This window comes from Candoia aspera, chromosome 7 (genome assembly GCF_035149785.1).
Source record: "Candoia aspera isolate rCanAsp1 chromosome 7, rCanAsp1.hap2, whole genome shotgun sequence".
Classification (NCBI taxonomy): Eukaryota; Metazoa; Chordata; class Lepidosauria; order Squamata; family Boidae; genus Candoia; species Candoia aspera.
The window spans coordinates 77,501,143-77,519,072 of record NC_086159.1 but is presented as its reverse complement, the minus strand read 5'-3'; the positions used below and the strand labels follow the sequence as shown (position 1 = coordinate 77,519,072).

The 17,930-nt window shown below is 39.0% G+C and overlaps 1 protein-coding gene across 2 annotated transcripts in view; it reads right to left on the bottom strand.

Moving 5' to 3' along the window:
* SEMA3D (semaphorin 3D) overlaps positions 1-17,930 on the bottom strand; it is a 168,775-nt gene that overhangs the window by 81,606 nt on the left and 69,239 nt on the right. For both annotated transcript variants that reach the window (XM_063308241.1, XM_063308242.1), the window contains exons 3-6: positions 17,699-17,859; positions 8,494-8,556; positions 4,752-4,871; positions 2,457-2,550 (exon numbers count right to left, since the gene is read on the bottom strand). In XM_063308241.1, coding sequence (XP_063164311.1) covers positions 2,457-2,550; positions 4,752-4,871; positions 8,494-8,556; positions 17,699-17,859 — 438 coding nt within the window. The remainder of the gene's footprint in view (positions 1-2,456; positions 2,551-4,751; positions 4,872-8,493; positions 8,557-17,698; positions 17,860-17,930) is intronic.

Below are 17,930 nucleotides of genomic sequence, written 5' to 3'. Positions count from 1 at the left end.
CTAGTGTTGTGTTGTAGCCTGAGATCCCACTGACTGGAGTTGCTCAGGAGCTAATCTACAATATTGGGTTTGAAAAAGTTTTGCTCCATCATTGATCAATAGTCTTAGATGCTGTTCTTCAGAATGTGATTTTAAGGCTAGAATGAAGGTCAGTTTTAGTAGCTACGCCCTCACAATCCAATTCTTAACAATACGTTCTTGCAGATCATGAAACATCATTTGCACTTCCACCGCTATACTTAAATAAATGATTTTCATCTACTTCAATTGCATTAATTCCTGAATTTGAATGGTGCACTTTTCATACACATATAGAAAGTATATGCATATGTAGAATCTTAATCAACCATTTGTAATAATCTCCTTAAAAACAGAGTTTATTTTAAAACAATTAATACTTGCTTATATACAGCCTAGATTGTCAGGTGCCAATAATTTTTAAAATCTCAACATTTTCAACAGGAGCTAAGACTCTCTCTCTCTCTCTCTCCCCGCAAGTCCTTACAGATAAGCACACACTGCTTCCTACTTTCTATGCCATGCAGGATTATTTATTTGTTTATTGGTTAGGCTTATACCCTGTTTTTTTCAGGGGCTCAAGATGGCTTCAGTGATAGAAATGGGTAGGCAGAGCATAGCAAATCTATTTTATTGAGTCCAAGAGATCTGCCAAGCAGGTGTTTTTGCAAGCTGCCCTGGAAACTAGAAAATTAACTGAGCTTGCAAATATTTTCTAGCTATGAGAAGCATCTGCTCTTCTGATTATTTTTACAAACAATGAAAGGAGTATATTGCTCACTCATGAAGTTTCTCAGGGATATGAATTACTAAACACATCTGTGAGGATGTACCAAGAAACACTGCCCTTACTCCAAATTGGACTTATTTGCCTTATCAAAGTTTTCACTTAATCATAACTAAACAGTATGATTTTACTGTAATGAAATGATTTCAATGTTTCAACCAAGGGGAAAGGCTTTCAGGATTCCAGCCCTGCAAGGTAGGACATGCTTCCAGAACCTCCCCCCATCTGCCCCTCCAATATATTTCCAGGGAAGATAACCTGCTACCACTCACATAATTTACAATGATTAATAATCCTCAGTCCAAACAGGTAAGGATCCTGATCTAAGGGATGAGGTTCTAGAGAACAACAGACCTGTGTTCCAGAACTTGCTTGCTTTCTTCTCCCTAAGAAACTTGTATGCTGAGCAGTCTAGCAAAGACCAACGGTGACCAGTTCAGTGTATTTATTAACAAATCCAGCAGAAGAGAGTCAGAAATCATCACATTTTAAAAGAAAAGAAAAACTAGACTAACTAAACTGTATCAGATTTAGCCAAAGCTGTCACGATCTCAATCTGTTAATATATTACAGGGTGACCCACAGCAGAATCTGCTCATTACTCCAAGCAGGAGAATGAGAATAGCTTCCAAGGAGGGATACTCAGACTGATCAATCAGTGTTTAGATGATCTGATCAGGTGGCTTTCAAGGTGAATCCTATAGTTCCTATTTAGCAGAACTCTAGGTCATAAGAACATCAGCCTGGGATGTAGATTCAGAAACACCTTGGCCTGGGCATATCCTTCGTCTACAAGAAGGGGAGAGAATCTGGATCTGTCACGAAATCAAACCACAGAAGAAACATTTAGTTCAATAGTCCAGTTAGAGAATTCCTTTAACTGCCTTTTCCTACCAGCTCCAGTCCAGTTTTCAGGAGAATGCTCATTCCCGTTGCTGGCTGACCTTTGGTCCAAGGCAAAGTTCTGGACATGAGTGAGATAACATTGGTGGCACTTTGCAAGCACCATCTGAACTTTTTCTTGGCACTGATTATTCACAGTGAGCCCAAGCTGTTGTGAGCATTAACTGAACACCTCTGAACAGAGAACAGACTAACTAAGTTCCTGGTTAACCAAGACAGCACATAGTAGTCAAACTATGCCATATTCCTTTAAATTACATTATTTGGGTGGCCTAAACTATTGATTTTTTGAGATATTCATGTTGCACTCATGTTGCTATGCTTCTTTATATCACTTTGATTAATTGTGATGACCAATCATGGAAAATCAGCTGGCATTATTATCTTCAGCAGGGGCTTGGGGAGAGGGGTGTCAAAAAAATCAAGATGACAGCCATGGCCGAGCAATCAAAGGTCCACCCTTTTATTTACATGCGTCTTATGTTCACACATAAAAGGAGGTGGGGCTTCGACAGTGCACTCACAACTACCACCTTGCCTTTTGGGACACGGACCCCCAAGGTCACTAACCCCCAAGTTGAATAGAAGGTAGTGGTATATTGAATACCGTCAAGATGATAACAGAAGAGAGATCTGGAGCATAGTGAGTCTTCATAGTTCAGGCCTCCCAACCAGCATGCTGTACCAGCAATTAAATAATATTAAGCAAAGATGAGTGAAAAATCATCCCTGGAACATGAGTTCTTACCTGCCATGACAGATGCAAAAGGCTGCTGAGGGTCAAAAGGACATTTCAGTCTGCCAGACTCCAAGTTCTGAGCATTAAATCTGAACATAACTTCCTGCACATAAAGGATATATATCCATTAGTCCAATGCTGCAGGTAGGAGGTTGTCTGGATTCAAAAGGAGTCATGATAGTGTAATTGTTAAATTGTTGGACTAGGACTGAGAAGACCCAGAGACTGAGGAGACCAGGACTGAGGAGAGCCTCCGCCATGGAGGTTCTTGAGCTGATTCAGGCCCTGTCTTCTTTTTTGTTGGGAGAAGAGTTATATGTATTTGTTGTTATGTACTTCCTCTTGGACGAAAGGCAGGATAAAGAAGTGAAGCAGAGATAGAGTAGTTATGAGTTCTATAGCTAATGTATAGTTTACACGCAGGGCTGTATTTGTGGAAGCTCAACTCCTAAGAGCCCTTATTAAAATGCTCTTCATCCTTCCTTGATTTGGCAGAAAGCTCTACAGATAGGACATTTGCTGCCCCACTGCTGATTCCTCTCCACCTCTCTGGCCTCTCTATCCTGAAACTCACTGCAGTCACCAGCCTTACCTCCAAGGGTGATTTTGTATATCTTGAGGCTGCCCTTGGAAACTGTCAGAAAAAAATAATATTCTGTTTTAATGCTGGTACTGCTGAGGATGTGCCAGGAAAGAGATGAATGCAATATTCTAGAAATATGGCCAAAAAAAGAAGAAGTTGCCAATTGGGTGCAAGTGGGGACATGACTAATTTGGTTAGCACACACACCAACTGACTACACTGATATAATTTTAACCATATACATAATTATATGTATTTTAGACCAAAGGTTGGCTAGCTAGCATGTCCCCTACCTATTTCCTGGCTATACACAGACAGACTGTCTTGAATATAACCTACCTGTCCAGCAGTGATGGAGTAAATGAAATACTGCAAAAGAAAACAGGCTTTCAAAAGCTTCACAGAATTTCCAATTAGCCCAACCCATTTATGATGTATTTGGTCCTAATTAATAATTTTAAATGGTATCCTTACAAAGCCAGAGCATAAAACGGAATTTGGAGGGAAAAGAATCAATGGCTAACATCTGGAACCTGTGAACATCTGGAATCTGCATGTTCTAAGACAGCATCTCTTTAATGCTGTTAAGAACAAATAACAGGGGAGAACCTTCATACTTGGATTACTACATCTCATAGAATTATGCCCTCTTAGAGGACTATCAGCTACCAAGATCTCTCTGGGAAACTTAAACTGAATAGGATGGTGACAGCTTCCAATCCTTCTGCACTTACATCTCTGTGTTTATTATAGGTATGGCCAACAGACTTCTATGGAATTTACATTAAATTTGGCATGAACTTTAGTGGCAGCTGGCCTAGACTTGTAATCTCATTGGGCAGAACTATGTGAACTTCTTGGAAAAGGATTTACAAAGCTTAAAATCAGGTTGAAAGGAATCTGCTGCCCAGCCAGACATTTATTTTTTCTACAGAATGTTATCTGCAGGTAGCTCCAAGGTTGACCAGCAGATATGGATGGAAGAACATATTGAGATTAGAGTCTAGACGCAAAAAAAAAAAAAAGTGATGCTACTGTTATACTGTTCTCTATTTATGCAGAGGGGGAAAAATCAAGTTTAACACAATGAAGTATTTCTACTTTGCTCTCCATTTTGTTTTAGTAAGATGATGACTATATGCTACAGTTTCAGGGCAGATGCTTAGTCGTCTCCTCCTCCTCCTCCTCCTCTTCTATAACTATTGTATATGTACTTTGTAATTCTGATTTCACCTCTCATCCATAATGCTGAGAGATGGACAAAATACACAGCATGTGCTTCAAGGAGAATCTTTGCTCAGCAGGCATCTGAAGTAGAATGATCAAGTTTCAGATCTAAGACTCTACCCATTGCCTATTCAAAAGGATTAGTTTGGTTCCTTTTACTTACTACCACCCCTGCTGGTGAAAGGTCCTGTAAGGCATCTAGGCTAAAATGTGCTTTTGACACCATTAATCATCTGATAAAAGCAAGCCTGTACTGAACCACATTAATCACCTCTGAGCCCAGAGGTTTGCCAACATACCAATATGCACACATCCAAAAATGTGAGAACATGAGTTCTTACATAATTTGGTAAAAACTTCACACTGTCCAGTTGTTTGTAGAAAGGGCTGTCAGATCATTTTTATAAGGCTGTAGACTCTCTCTCTCTTTCTTTTCCATGGGAATGATGGATGCTAGGGAAAGTCATGCCCCATTTGGGAAAGGATTAAATTACCTCTTTGTGAGCTCCTAGTTCTATGTAACCACAGATTGGGTGGAAAGCTCCTGTACCGCAGATGTAAACATGAGTCTTGTTGTAAGGCTGAAGGACTCTGATGAAGTTGGCACATTCTGTCTATTGTCAAAAGAAGGACAGACAATATCAATTATTATTAACATTCAGTGGGTAGTTCAATATGCTACACAATACCAAGGGAAGATACAAAGAATCTGAGGAATAGCATTTGTCCTTTCAGATGGCCAGCCTGTGAACAGAGTTCATTATTTAAAAATACTCATTGCTTTCACACTGTTCTTTGAGTTTTTGTGTTGCCTGAATCAATAAAGCACTGCTGTTTTCCAAAACATTCTGCAAAAAGGAGGCCTAGAAGGTGATGGAGAGGATGATAAAAGTCGATGAACCTCTCTGAACAACTACTTGCTTATTGTACACATGAAAGCTTAAACAATGGACTCGTTTGTGAATTATAACAAGGTCAAACTGGACTGGCACAATGCCTTCAGGGGGCCATTGTGTGCGTAAGATGGCCATATGTAGCAGTGGTGTGATAGGGACAGACAATGCCAGAGGTGGAGAAAAAAAGAATATTAAGCAGCTTTATCTAAGAAGTGTTACAAAAATATAGCTCATCAGTTTAGGAGACCATTTTTTTATTTCCTGCCCTCTCAAATTAAAAGATGTCAGGAGTAGAAGGTTTTTGATTGCCCTGTGAGAACTCAACACTGTCTTCAAGTCATCTTCACAGCCACTCTGTTTTAGTCAGCCTGCAAACATTGGCTCTTTGCTATCACATTAATTCGGAAGTTAATGTACTGTGCTCAAGACTTGCTCAATTCCAACAGAAATCAAAAGGGTTGAGGAAGAGTTTGTCTGTGTTAGTTCCAACTCCTGTTGACTTCAAAGGACTGGTGGTGAAAACTGGAAATCTGCCTGCTGCACTCTGTAGTAAAGGCTGCTCTTTTCCCCCTACAAAAATGTTTGTCACACTCCAGCATCTGAGCATTTCTGCACAATTATTGTCCTCAGGATTCATCATGTAGCCTCTCCAATGTCTGCTGGGTCAGAGCACTTATTAAAAATATTTGTTAGAAGAAGAATAAAAGGGAAGCCTGCCTTATCAGAGGCTTGACTCCTGTATAATAATCACATTATGAACATTTCCAGGCAGAGCAGCCAACTCTATCGTACCATCTCATAGTTTTGCTTTTAATAACTTTCATTTGAATTTTGCATGTATTTCCCAGACTGTTGTGCAACAACTCCCATGTTCTGTAAGAACTATATAAAATCCAGATACCAGGATTTTTTGAAACAGCAAAGCTCTTCTTCTTTATTGTTGTTGACCATCCCCAGTCCCTTTTCCTTTTCCTTTCTTCAGTATGGCGAAGTGGGTCAAAAATAGTAGAGCCATAGGTACAAGCCAGAGTAAAAGTACCAGCCAGCCAGCCTGAATTCATTTTCCAGCACATTTTATCCACATTCCTTTTAGAGTTGCATGCAAAAGGAAATGGCTCTGAACAGCGTTTTAAGTGTCACTGGTCTCAATAGAAATCAATGTATTTCAAAAGTGTGGCTTTAAAAATAGTGAGCCAAACCTGCAAAGGAGTCACGTAAAAGCTGGGCACATGGAGCCTTGGAAGAAAGTCCAGGAAGATGTGTCCTTGTAAGGGGTGTGAGTGGTGTGGTTGGAATTGTTTGGATAGTGTTTTATCAGCAAGACAAAAATCCCATGATCAGCCTAGCAGGATGGGCCATATCAGCACAGCTTCACAGCTTAGGGAGTCTCTGTGAAATGCACGGTGCTATTTGGCTGGCAGCCTGCTTGTCCCAAAGGATGTGGTCTAGAAGGGATGCTGAAGCACAACAAGGAAAGATTGCTGCAGCAGTTATCTGGCTGGGTCTGCAAGGGTGAACTAAAACAATGTCCCAACAGGAAAGGGGAAAGAGGAGGCTTGCTCCACAGCTGTTCCTGGATCTTGAGATGATCTGAAGTTTCCGGCAGTCAAGAATAAAATGGCACCTGCAGATGTCAGGGAAGGTTCATCTCAACCATCTGCCACGCTATTGGGAAGTGATGGAGAGAGAAAAAACAAGAGAAGAGGTGGGCGTACTTCAGACAGAACAGGAAGAGAGCGGCATTCTGGAAACTATATCGAACAAATACATCATAATGAAGATTTCTCTACAATGTACTCTTGACAGCTAGAATGCCCATAAAGGCAGGACATTCTGCTGGAAAACCATTTTAAGTCATTTATGGTGCAGGAGTCTGGGTAGATAACTGGTGGTTGATGCTACTGAAGTTGTTTTGCAATTGCCTTTGAACAGGGACATCATACACTGGAAAAAACCCACGTGCAGGTGAGGTATGAGAACAAGCAGGTTGCAGCATTTTCATCTCTCTCTCTCTCTCTCTCTCTCTCTCTCTCTCTCCCCTCTTGGTCATCCTGAAGTGGCCTTTTGCAGCAAGTCACATCATAACATTCCCTTTACAACATTCCACTATACTGTAATGTCATCAGGAGATTAACAATGAAACAAGATTTTTTAGCAAAAAGAAACAAATTTTCAGAAAACCAGAAGGAGACATAAAAGAGAGAATGAAATCAAAGAAATGAAGTTAAAAAAAAAGTTTTGATTTCGCTTTCCTATGCATTGGTCAGACTGCACCCAAAACATTGTGTCCAATTTTGGGAAGGACACGATTTTAGGAAGGACACTGATGACCTGGAGCTTGTTAGAGGTCTCATGATGAAAGGAATGGAATTGTTGGGTATATTCAGGCTATGACAAAGAGGAGGCTGCAGGGAGCCCTGATCACTTTCTTCAAATGTCTGGAGGTCTGGCACGTAGAAGGTAGGACAGAAGTATTCAGAATTTTTCCAGAAGACAGAACAACTACAACAGCAACAGCAACAGCAACATGGGTTTAAACTATTTGATTCTGGTTGGAAATCAAGAAAAAAATCCTATGGTAAAACCTGTTCAACAGTAAGACAGATTTCTTCAGGAGATGATGGCTTCTTGTTGAAGGCATTAAAAGAGAGGCTGGATGATTATTTTTTTATCTGCCTGGGGATTGGACTAGATGATCTCCAAGATTCCTTTTAAGTCCTCCACTTTGATTCCATGAAATAATAAATCTTTGTGGGATCAAAGAACATAGGTTGGTGGGTTTCCTGTGGCAAATGACAATAATGCTTTTTTATCTGATTTTCCTTTGCAGTGACTGATCTGCCATGAGATGGCGGAGTGGGCTAACCACTCTTGGCCAGACCTCCAGATGAACAACACCTGAATCTTTTTATAGGCCCTGTTGGTGTCAGGAGCAAAGAGATTAGAAAAGGTTGAAAAATGCAGAATAAATCTTTGGAATCCAAACAAAAAACGGCTCTTACTTTGACAATGGCAACACTTTTGACTAATCATTTTATTTATTGCTGCAGTACCAATTAATGTTTCTCCCTTTTGTGGCAAAGGATACACAGCCCTGATATTAAGTACAGCCAGCAAGCACTTCTGTTTCATGATTTGGTGTGGTGCAAACTGGGCTGAGTAAACTATGAGTCAGTGAACCCCTAGAGACGATCTTATGCAAACACCACCATGAGTTCAACAGCAGATACTTTGCTAGATAAAATAAAATAGAAGTAACAACTCAAACTCATTTAAAGTCACCTGATTCCAGCAATGTACAGATTTTAATCGTAAAACTGAAAAAAAGAATTATACTTACATGGGCATCTTTCCCGGCTAGTTTACATAAATCCACTTTTTCCTTTGCTGCGGGCCAAAATATCTGCAATTCATTTAGAAACAGGTCTTAGGATCAGATGATTTTGTTATTCTTGACTTAAATTATATTTATATATTCACTTCTCTATTACATCAGCATCCCAGGGCCTCAATGCAAGCATGATACATCATTGAACTTCTACCACCCTCTGTGTAGACACAGATCTACATTGAGGACGGAGCTGGCATCAAACTTGACAGGATTCCTGTTTTCCCTCCTCAATTGAAAGGTGTCATTTGCCCCCACAGCAGGTTCTGAATCCCATAAATAAATAGTAATTTTGCAATAATTGCAGACCTGGACAAGAACTGTATGAATGATGCATTTGTTTTTAAATGCTGATCGTCACCTTTCAAATACCAAGATTTTCCTGGCTTTCAATATGCTAAAATCCAATGTTAAAGAAGGGAGATTACTTAACGTAAGTGTTAAGCATGTTCAATAAAATAAAATATAAAATCAGCAGCTACATTTAAAATTAAAATTCTGATATATTAAAAGCCCTGAAAGCATTAAAAATGTATTTGCCCGATGGAGAAGTTCTATCTATATCTCTATCTCAAAATAGATAATTGGGGGTAAATAAAATAAAATACCTGAATACCTAAAAAAAAATAAATTACATGTTGTCTTCCTAGTTTAGTTCAATGTCCCCTTCCCATTCTCCACTCAGACCCAACTGCCTTGGATTATTATTTTTTTTCCTTCTTCATCTTTATTTTGGGTTTTATTTTCTTTGTTGTTTAAGGTTTTATTTTTGAGGAGGGCTAGATCTAAACATACAGACAGTTCATACATAAAATTTATCTGCACAAAAGCATGCCTTGAGAATTAACCATTGTAAAGATAAAGATAATAAACACTTGGAATAAACTCTGAGATCTGTTATTAATGACATTCACTTAGAGCAATACTCATATACAGCTGTATAGCGTAATCCCTACATCGGCCTACTCAGAAGTAAGAATGGAACCTGCTCCCTAAGGAGGTACATTTTGCTGTCAATAGAAAAGTAGTGAAAAATCATACCTTGCCAAATTTTTAATTGTCTATTATTTCAATGACATGAATTTTACATTTTGGCTTTGATTTAACTGCATCTATTTTATTGTTATGATGTGTGTTCTGTGTGTTCTGTTTTTTTTTTTTAGATTGTTGTAAACTACCTCGAAAGCTGGTATTAACAGAAAGGCAGGGTAAAAATTCAGTATGAAAGGCACTAAAAATAAGTCTAACTGAATTTAACAGGACTTATCCCAGGGTGCCAAGTAAATGTACCCCAGAATGTAACTGTAAAACTCAATTCTCTTCCAGTGAGACTTACTACATTAATCAGTTCATCACAGTGCAGTCCTATACTTAACTACTCAAAAGGACAATTAAATCTAAAGACCTTACTTATATTAAAACAATTGATAAATCATGGTTTCATAGAATGAAATGAGTGATAGCCTAAAAAATTACAGAAACGAAGAAAAATAAATAAATCTCCCTCCCTCTCCTTTGGGGGAGATAGGCAGTGACAAAATTTGATAGATAAATAAAATAAGCCCTCATGATCAATGGCCATTGATAAGCCTTTTCTCTATGGGATTCAGATCCCGGATGAACAGAATCCTCCAGATGGAAGGAAAAACACCAGGCATTCAATAAATCTAAAGCTAATGAGCAACATGTGATCAGAGAGCTGAATATTTTCATTGTATTGATTTACGACTACTTTTCAAAAGGAAAGCAGAGAATGTGAAGGATGGTTCATAATGCTCCTGTTGTGTTAAAAAAAAGTTACTACTATTTCAATAATTTAAAATATTAATTAAAAAGTGAGATTGCAATGCACAATGTATTTTCCCAACTTCCCCCCCCAACAGAAAACTGGTAGCTTGTCTAAATAGTGATAGATTTAACACCATCCACATGGGATTGAAGTAGAAGGTGGGATGAAAATGTCAGATGGCTCAGTAAGAGGGGAATGGAAATCAGATGTGGCTTTTTTGTTTTGTTTTAAAGAGCAAGCCAGAGATCAAGCTTGACTTTCTTCCCTTAGTGCTGAGATTCTCCAGCTATATTTTGGGTCTGAAATGCGCTTGAAAAATTAAGTTACTGTGTCACTTGTGTTGTTCACTCTATTGGCAAGGAATTTCCAGGCAGAATGGCTCCATTTTTTTCCATGCCAATTTTAAGCAGTGATAGGATTCCCACAGAAAAAAGCAGGCACACACAGGGACTCCCTGGGGTAACCACCTTTCCAGGAGATGAAGCAGCCCATTGAGATATGGGATGAGAGATCTCCATCTTTCCATTCCCAACTTGATACTGTAATTATCTGGGCAAAGAGGAAGTCAGGATGAAAAGCTGGCATTTAGCTATCATGCTGATCTGGCTCTCTGAGTTGGATGTAGAGCAAGTGCCAAGGGTCAAAACATTTAAAGGAACTGCCCTCATGCTTTGACTTCTTGAGATTGAATGTCTCTTGACTATCTTAATTTACTCCTGTTTTGGCAGGAGATCTGTTGTTTTTATATTTCATGCCTGGTGACTTTGCTCTCTCTTAATGTTATGCATATTGTAGGGCTGTGCATGCAGTGCCTTTCATGCAAAGGCAAAGGGGTGCTACAAGCATGTGCCCACTGGGCGCTTCTCTCCAACCGTACTGCTGCTGGATGATCGCAGAAAAAGACATGATGGTTTAAAGAGCTGCAGGCAGGTACTATGTGAAGCACCTTGTGTGCCCCTTTTTGCCTTCAACTCCAAAGCACTACACACCTGTAGTTACCTGTTTGGAACAAAAGTGCAACAAACCTTGGGGGGTGAGGGGTAGTAAATACACCTGCAGTCAGATCCAGGGTTGAACTGCACACTGTTCCATCCTGTGATATTTGCCAAAAAGATGTTTGCATTGTTTGGGGACAAATGGAAACCACCCAAAGGGCCTCAGTTCAAATTTATGCTGAAGCATAAATAGGATAAAGGCTCCCAAGGATCTTTTTTTCCCATTTGTACTAACAGAAGAGTGGGACATTCCTTCAGATGTTCCTGGCAGCCATCATTTTATTTTCTCAGAATGCTACCAAATGTATTCAGGAAGAATGAAGAGAATGGCTAATGATATCAGAACAATGCATTGTCTGAGACCTTATTATGGAAAATCACACAGCCAACCCGGGAATAGGCACAAAAAGCAGTTCCTTTCATTACTGGTAGTGGCAAAACATTATTAAAGATTGGGGAAAAATATAAACCAAAGTGACATGAATTTTCCTGGACTTATTGCAGAATGTATGGGATTTTTTTTCCCAAGAAAACACATGGTGAAGAAGGATTCTAGCAATGGAACTGAATACCCTGAAATATATTTGTTCTTGGCGTGCACTCATTTGTCAAACTCTTGCATATTCTTGTAGAAGAAAAGCCATGTTAGTCTATGATAGCCAGAAATCGGAAGGTTAGTACCTTTTCTGACCGATAAATTTTATTAAGAGGCATAAGGGTTCATGGACTGCAGCTCACAAGTTTATGCTTTTTAATCAAATTGCTAGTTAGAAAAGGTGCTACCAGATGTTTTCTGACTTCTGGATAGTCTCCATGGCTATCCATGGATGACTCCAATGGAAAATATTGCAGTCAATATGATGTAAGATGATCTAACAACTGTCATGTTTAATCTGTGATGCCTCACAAATGCAAGAAATACATTGATATTATCAATTGATGAGCATGGCTGTACAAACCAACTTCTGACCAAAGCTTCACCTGTCTTTCAAAACCTCAAACACCCGGGAACTGGAAAACCTGCTTGTTATTTAGAAGTCCCTCTGCTCTAGTTTCACCCTTTCAATCTGTAGTCAGCCACTTCTGTGGAGGGTGCAGGGGGGACCAAATAACAAAAGCAGAAACTCAGTGTTATGATGCAAGCCTCATTCTTTTCACACATGCATTGTGACATTGCATGCATGTGCAAAAGCGGTGGAGTTTGCAACACAACACTTTTTGTCATTTTGACAAAAACAAGCTCCTGTAGCTGTCCATGAATGCAGTCCAATGCACAACTAACTTGAAATAAGGGTACCGATTAGATAGATAGGGGATTGCAGAGTTACACAGATTATACAATAGGGCTGTGAAGCAATCTGGATTCTAAGGGGAAAAGTGTTTTGGAGTTTTGGAGACTGCAGAAGTGCTTATGTACCACCTTTGGGCACCTTCTTAAACTATCTCTTAATATCTCTTTTCCTGGGATCACATACTGTTGTTGCCTTCTGCAGCTAAGCATGATCTCAAGAAAATATGTATTTTGGTGTTGGGACCAGTTCTTTTCTTATGAAACAGTCCCTTATCAGCAATATAAGCACAATAATAATTTACACAACATTCTTTTTTCTTAAAAAAAAGGACAAAATTTCCTGTCCCCAAACAAGAATATCACTATGTATAGAATGGGGGACCAAACCAGTTTGTTCAAAATAAGGTTCCTGGGAACCCCATCTATTTATCTCTTTGTCCAGATGTAGTTCAACTACATCTAGCATTGTCATCTTGATTTTTTGACACCCCCCTCCCCGAGCCCCTGCTGAAGATAATAATGCCAGCTGACTTTCCATGATTGGTCAACACAGTTAATCAAAGTGATATAAAGAAGTGTTGGCAGCTTGTCAACATTTTGTTGTTCCTTGATAGCACACACATTACAGCAGACATGGGTGGATTTCAATATCACTTGTTTGTGCTGAATCCCTATTTACGCTCCTGAGTAACAAAACATCTTTAAAAAACTTGCAACAAGTAATATGTCAGGATAAATAAATATTTTAAATACATTTTCCACACTGTATTTAGGGAGAACTCTTACCAAACTGTACTCTATCATTGTGGAAAAATAATTGAGTTGGAGAGTCATTTTGTGGACAAACTGGGAACTATGAAGAACATACCATGGGCACACTGTTGTGACCAAATGTATGTCCATATGTTCAGAATATACAAAAAAAGCTCAAAATATCAGTATTGCATCATTTAGCTAGTGAGCAGCTCAGTGCTTCCCCAGGGAATCACTCAAGTTGACTAGTTCTTTTTGAGTCAGAACCTATTTTCTGGAGATTTATAAGGTTCAACATTATTTATTTATCTGTGTATGTATGTGAAGTCATCCTAACCAATAAAAAATGACTGTATTTATTCAACAGCCCCAAATCTCTCGTTAGAGCACTCCTTTTCCCATGTATGTCAACGGCCAGGATTTTCCTGTGCTCATTCTTTGGATTCATTTATTGTACTATCTCTGCAGGAAAGTATTTAATACTGGGTTCTAATTTATGGCATCTCTCCCCAGTGGGTACCCATAATGGAGTGGATTTTGTCAGATGAAAGAATTTCAAGGTATGTGAAGGACCTGCTTCTCCCAAAGGATGTGGTTTCCTCACATACAGGAAGGTCTGGCGCAACCAGGTGGCATCTAGCCAACATAAACCAGTCTGTGTGAACACAGTACAACACAAACTCTATATTTTGACACTGCTTTGCTACCAGGAAGTATCTTTCAAGCATGGTGTCTTTCACGTGAGTCTGACAGACATAAAAATGGTGTGGGTATTGTGATTAGAGGGACGAAATAGAAAGAGATATATACAGTGTACAGGGAGAAAAATTTTCAGAAACAATGTCCTGAAAGCTGGAAATATAAATCTACATGGAGGTAGGCTGGATGCCAAAAGACTCGAGCACCTACAGATCCCTCTGGGACCACTATTTGGGCAAAATAATTTTGAACAGCAGCTCACCTTAAAATATGCTGCTTTGTACTAATGGCTCATGATAAAGCTCAGGGAGAAACTTATCAGAAACAGACAGACCCAGCTGCAAAACTGTAAACAGAAGCCACATTTCTCCCTGACTAACCACATCGAAGGGAATGCAAGACCTGCAGAAGTTCAATTTGCCTGAAAATGTTGCAAGCCTTTTTGCAGTCTGAGAATCCACAGGAATGAAATGTGTGTGTTCCTCAACTTGTATTTGTAGGAAGGGTTGAACTGTGAAGCAAATAACCAATTTTAACCCCTCAGTATTTCAACTGGAGTATAGATTTTACAAAGGATAAACCCAATTTCTCCAACCAGCCATTCTTCAGATGTATTGGGGACTGCAGCTCTATGAGTTCCTAGCCATCAAGGACTACAGAGAGTTGCATTTCCATCACATCTTGACAGCCCCCAGGTTGGAGAAGGCAGGTTAAATTGCTTCTGTTCATATCTCACTAGCAGACCACTGTTGAAAATGTCAGTATTGCATATTTTTCTCTGCAGTAAGGTCTGTGATGGATAATGCCCACCATTGTTTCATTGCACTCTGAATTTCCACAATCCTTCCAATGTCAACCACTGTATTGCAGTATTTGGAGTAGTCTGAAGTCAAACAACAGCAAAGCTTTGACCTAAACAGCAATTTGCAAAGTACTGTTTAGATAAATTCATGATGGAATTTAAAACAATCCAGGTAGTTCAAATACATTCAATTAATGCTTAAGATAAGTTGCTCAGTGCTCTTTATGAGCATTATTTTGGGTAATGTATGAAGAGAGCTAGTTTGGGCAATAGGCACATTATTAGGGCTATGCAAAGTGCTGGAGATTTGCTCCACTTCAATGAAGCATCTAATAAATTACTTCCTGGAAGCTCATTTGTGAAGATCTCCTTTGTGAAGGAGGTAATAAATTGCTTCCTGGAAGCTCAGGTCTCCTTATCAGGTACCAGAGATCATCCAAGGATCATCCCACAGCATGCCCTGAAGATATCCAATCTGTAGCGCCCCCCCGCCCCCCAGGATATTTTGTCAGGGACAGAGATGAGCAGCACATTCTCCATGATCAGAATTCTGGGTGACTGCTATGGACCTTACAAGTCTTCCAGGCTGGGCAGCTCCAGCATGAATATGGTCCACCTCAAAGCCATCCAGCCTGAAAGCTCTCCATCATGTTTCTAGGAGAAGAAGGCTGACAGGAGATTTCTCTTGCAGCATGTGCCCAAAGCAATCCAGTCCACCCAAACTGCTTTGCTGAGGTGAAAAGCATAGCTTCTGTGCTTCCACAAAGGGCCATCTTGTCTCCATGGCCTGAACTGCTTCCCTGAAGTGGATCTACCTCACTTCATTACAGTCTAATGTCTGTAGGATTTTGCCTTGTGGGATCACTGGTCACTCTCTGGGTTTGCTATACTACAGTAGGGGGATGTTGAGCTACCGCTATTCATCTAATAAAGTTGTTGCAAAATATGACAAAGAACATGCTGGATGAGAACTGCACACTCATAAATCATAAGAAGTAATCAAAAGCACACCAGTAAAGAAGTGATTGTGCTCTGAAAAGGATGATTCATTATAAATGAATTTCTCTGAAATTCTAGTCTGTGTGTGATTTAAGTGCATGTGTTCTCTTCCCTCTTTGAAACATACTTCTTAGAATAGCCAGCAAAAAGTTTTGTTTTTCTCAGATGTATTGATATGTATTCTTCCATTAAATCTATGAAATGTTGAACAATTATTTGATTATATTAAAGCCACTTTTAATTATACCAAATGTATATTAAATTTTTATTTGGAGAGATTATCATGCATCCCAACTGCTTCCCATACAACATGTTTTGAACTCTTGACAACAAACCCAAAGCCATTTTCACCAGAACAAATAAAGTCTATAGAGACAACTTTCTGTTATGCATAATTTAGGAAATTTAGTCTCCTACAGGGTTTGGTCTGTGCGTTTATGTGTGTATTTTTTTATATAAAAGTTATTTCAAGACTGGGGGACACAACCTTAAGATTTAATGTCTTCTCAAGAAAATTTGAAATTACTGTTGTGACAAATGCCATTAAGTGGAAGGTTAATGGGAAAGTTTTGTGTGAATATTTTAGTTACTGACGAACCCTACTTCTGCTAATAACTTTGCTTTAGGTGTGTGTTGGGGGGAATCAATTTGGAAGAGGAACAATGAATTCTAATTTAGAAACTTAGCCTCAGATATAGACCATTCACTTAAGTTATCACTTCCTAATCTTGGAGACAATTATTCAGTGAAAGTAAGGAAGTGGAAACTATTATTTGGGCCCATTTTACTGATGACCTTTCCAGTTCATACTTCCTAAACTATACATGCTCACTTTTCTGAATAAATCTTTATCATGGACTTTGACCAACACAAGGAAAAACAATGTTAGGGAATAAGTATAATATATACAATACAATCTTGCATTCAACTACCAGACTGACAGGAGCTGATATATCATGTTAAAGAAGCAAAAGCGTGAGATTTAGCCAGCTATCACAGATTGATTGATATGTATCTGATAATAATTCACTGCAGCTGCCTGGCATTTTCACTAAAATATGAATCATGAACACTTGCTCACAGTACAGTTCGTAACTTAAAAAAGGACATAGTATATTCAGAAAAAGATATTGTGAGGCAAATGTATTTAAAAAGTTACTTGGACAGAAAGACATACATTAAGTAACTAAAATGCATATATTAAGGGAAAATGCATGTCTGTGTGCATTAAGCACCACTGTGTATATACACTTTTGTGCTAATCCTTTTTTCTTTTAAAGAACTTTCAAACAAGGAACAGAATGGAACTAGAATTAATTCTGGGGGAAAAAAGTAGAAATTAAGCTAATTCAAATGTGGTGCATTGACCCCTATTCACTATAAAGTCCAGGTGTCTTTTTGATGACTTCTAACAATAAGAAACCTATGGCGCTTTTCACAGCCCTTCTCTTGTATCAATAGATAGAAGTGAAGTGAAATATGATTGTGTCTAAATGAAGATTGACCGTGTTTGCATGTAGCTGTCATAATACATGGGGAAAAATAGAGAAAGATGTTACCAACTGTTCACATTCTAGCTAGATTGAGGGCAAAAGTCCAGCTGATATTTATCATATTATATTGCTTTCCTACTCCAAGGGGTCTGCAGGCTGACCAACTCAGTTTATTAAAAGCAAGCTATGTAACCATGGGAGGTTAGATTATTAAACCCATCTGATGATGCAGGACAAATGACGAGAGCTTTTCACACAGCCAATGAGGGGAAACAGATGCATTAAGAGACAGACGTATTGATTGTGAAAATATGTATATACACATTATAAACTGACCTTTTTTCCATTTTTGTTTAGGTCAACTAAGCTGAGCAGAAATATGTGGTCCTTAGCACCAAGTAGGAGCTGACCCCTTTCTTCATCAAGCAGCAGGGTCCGAAAATCCAGTCCCTCCATGGAGCCCAGGAACGGGATGCAGCTGTTAGAAAGCAGCAAGTCTGTGAGAGAATGAAGAAAATCCTTGTAACAGAGAATCTACAAACACGGCTCATTGGTGTCTTCTATAAAT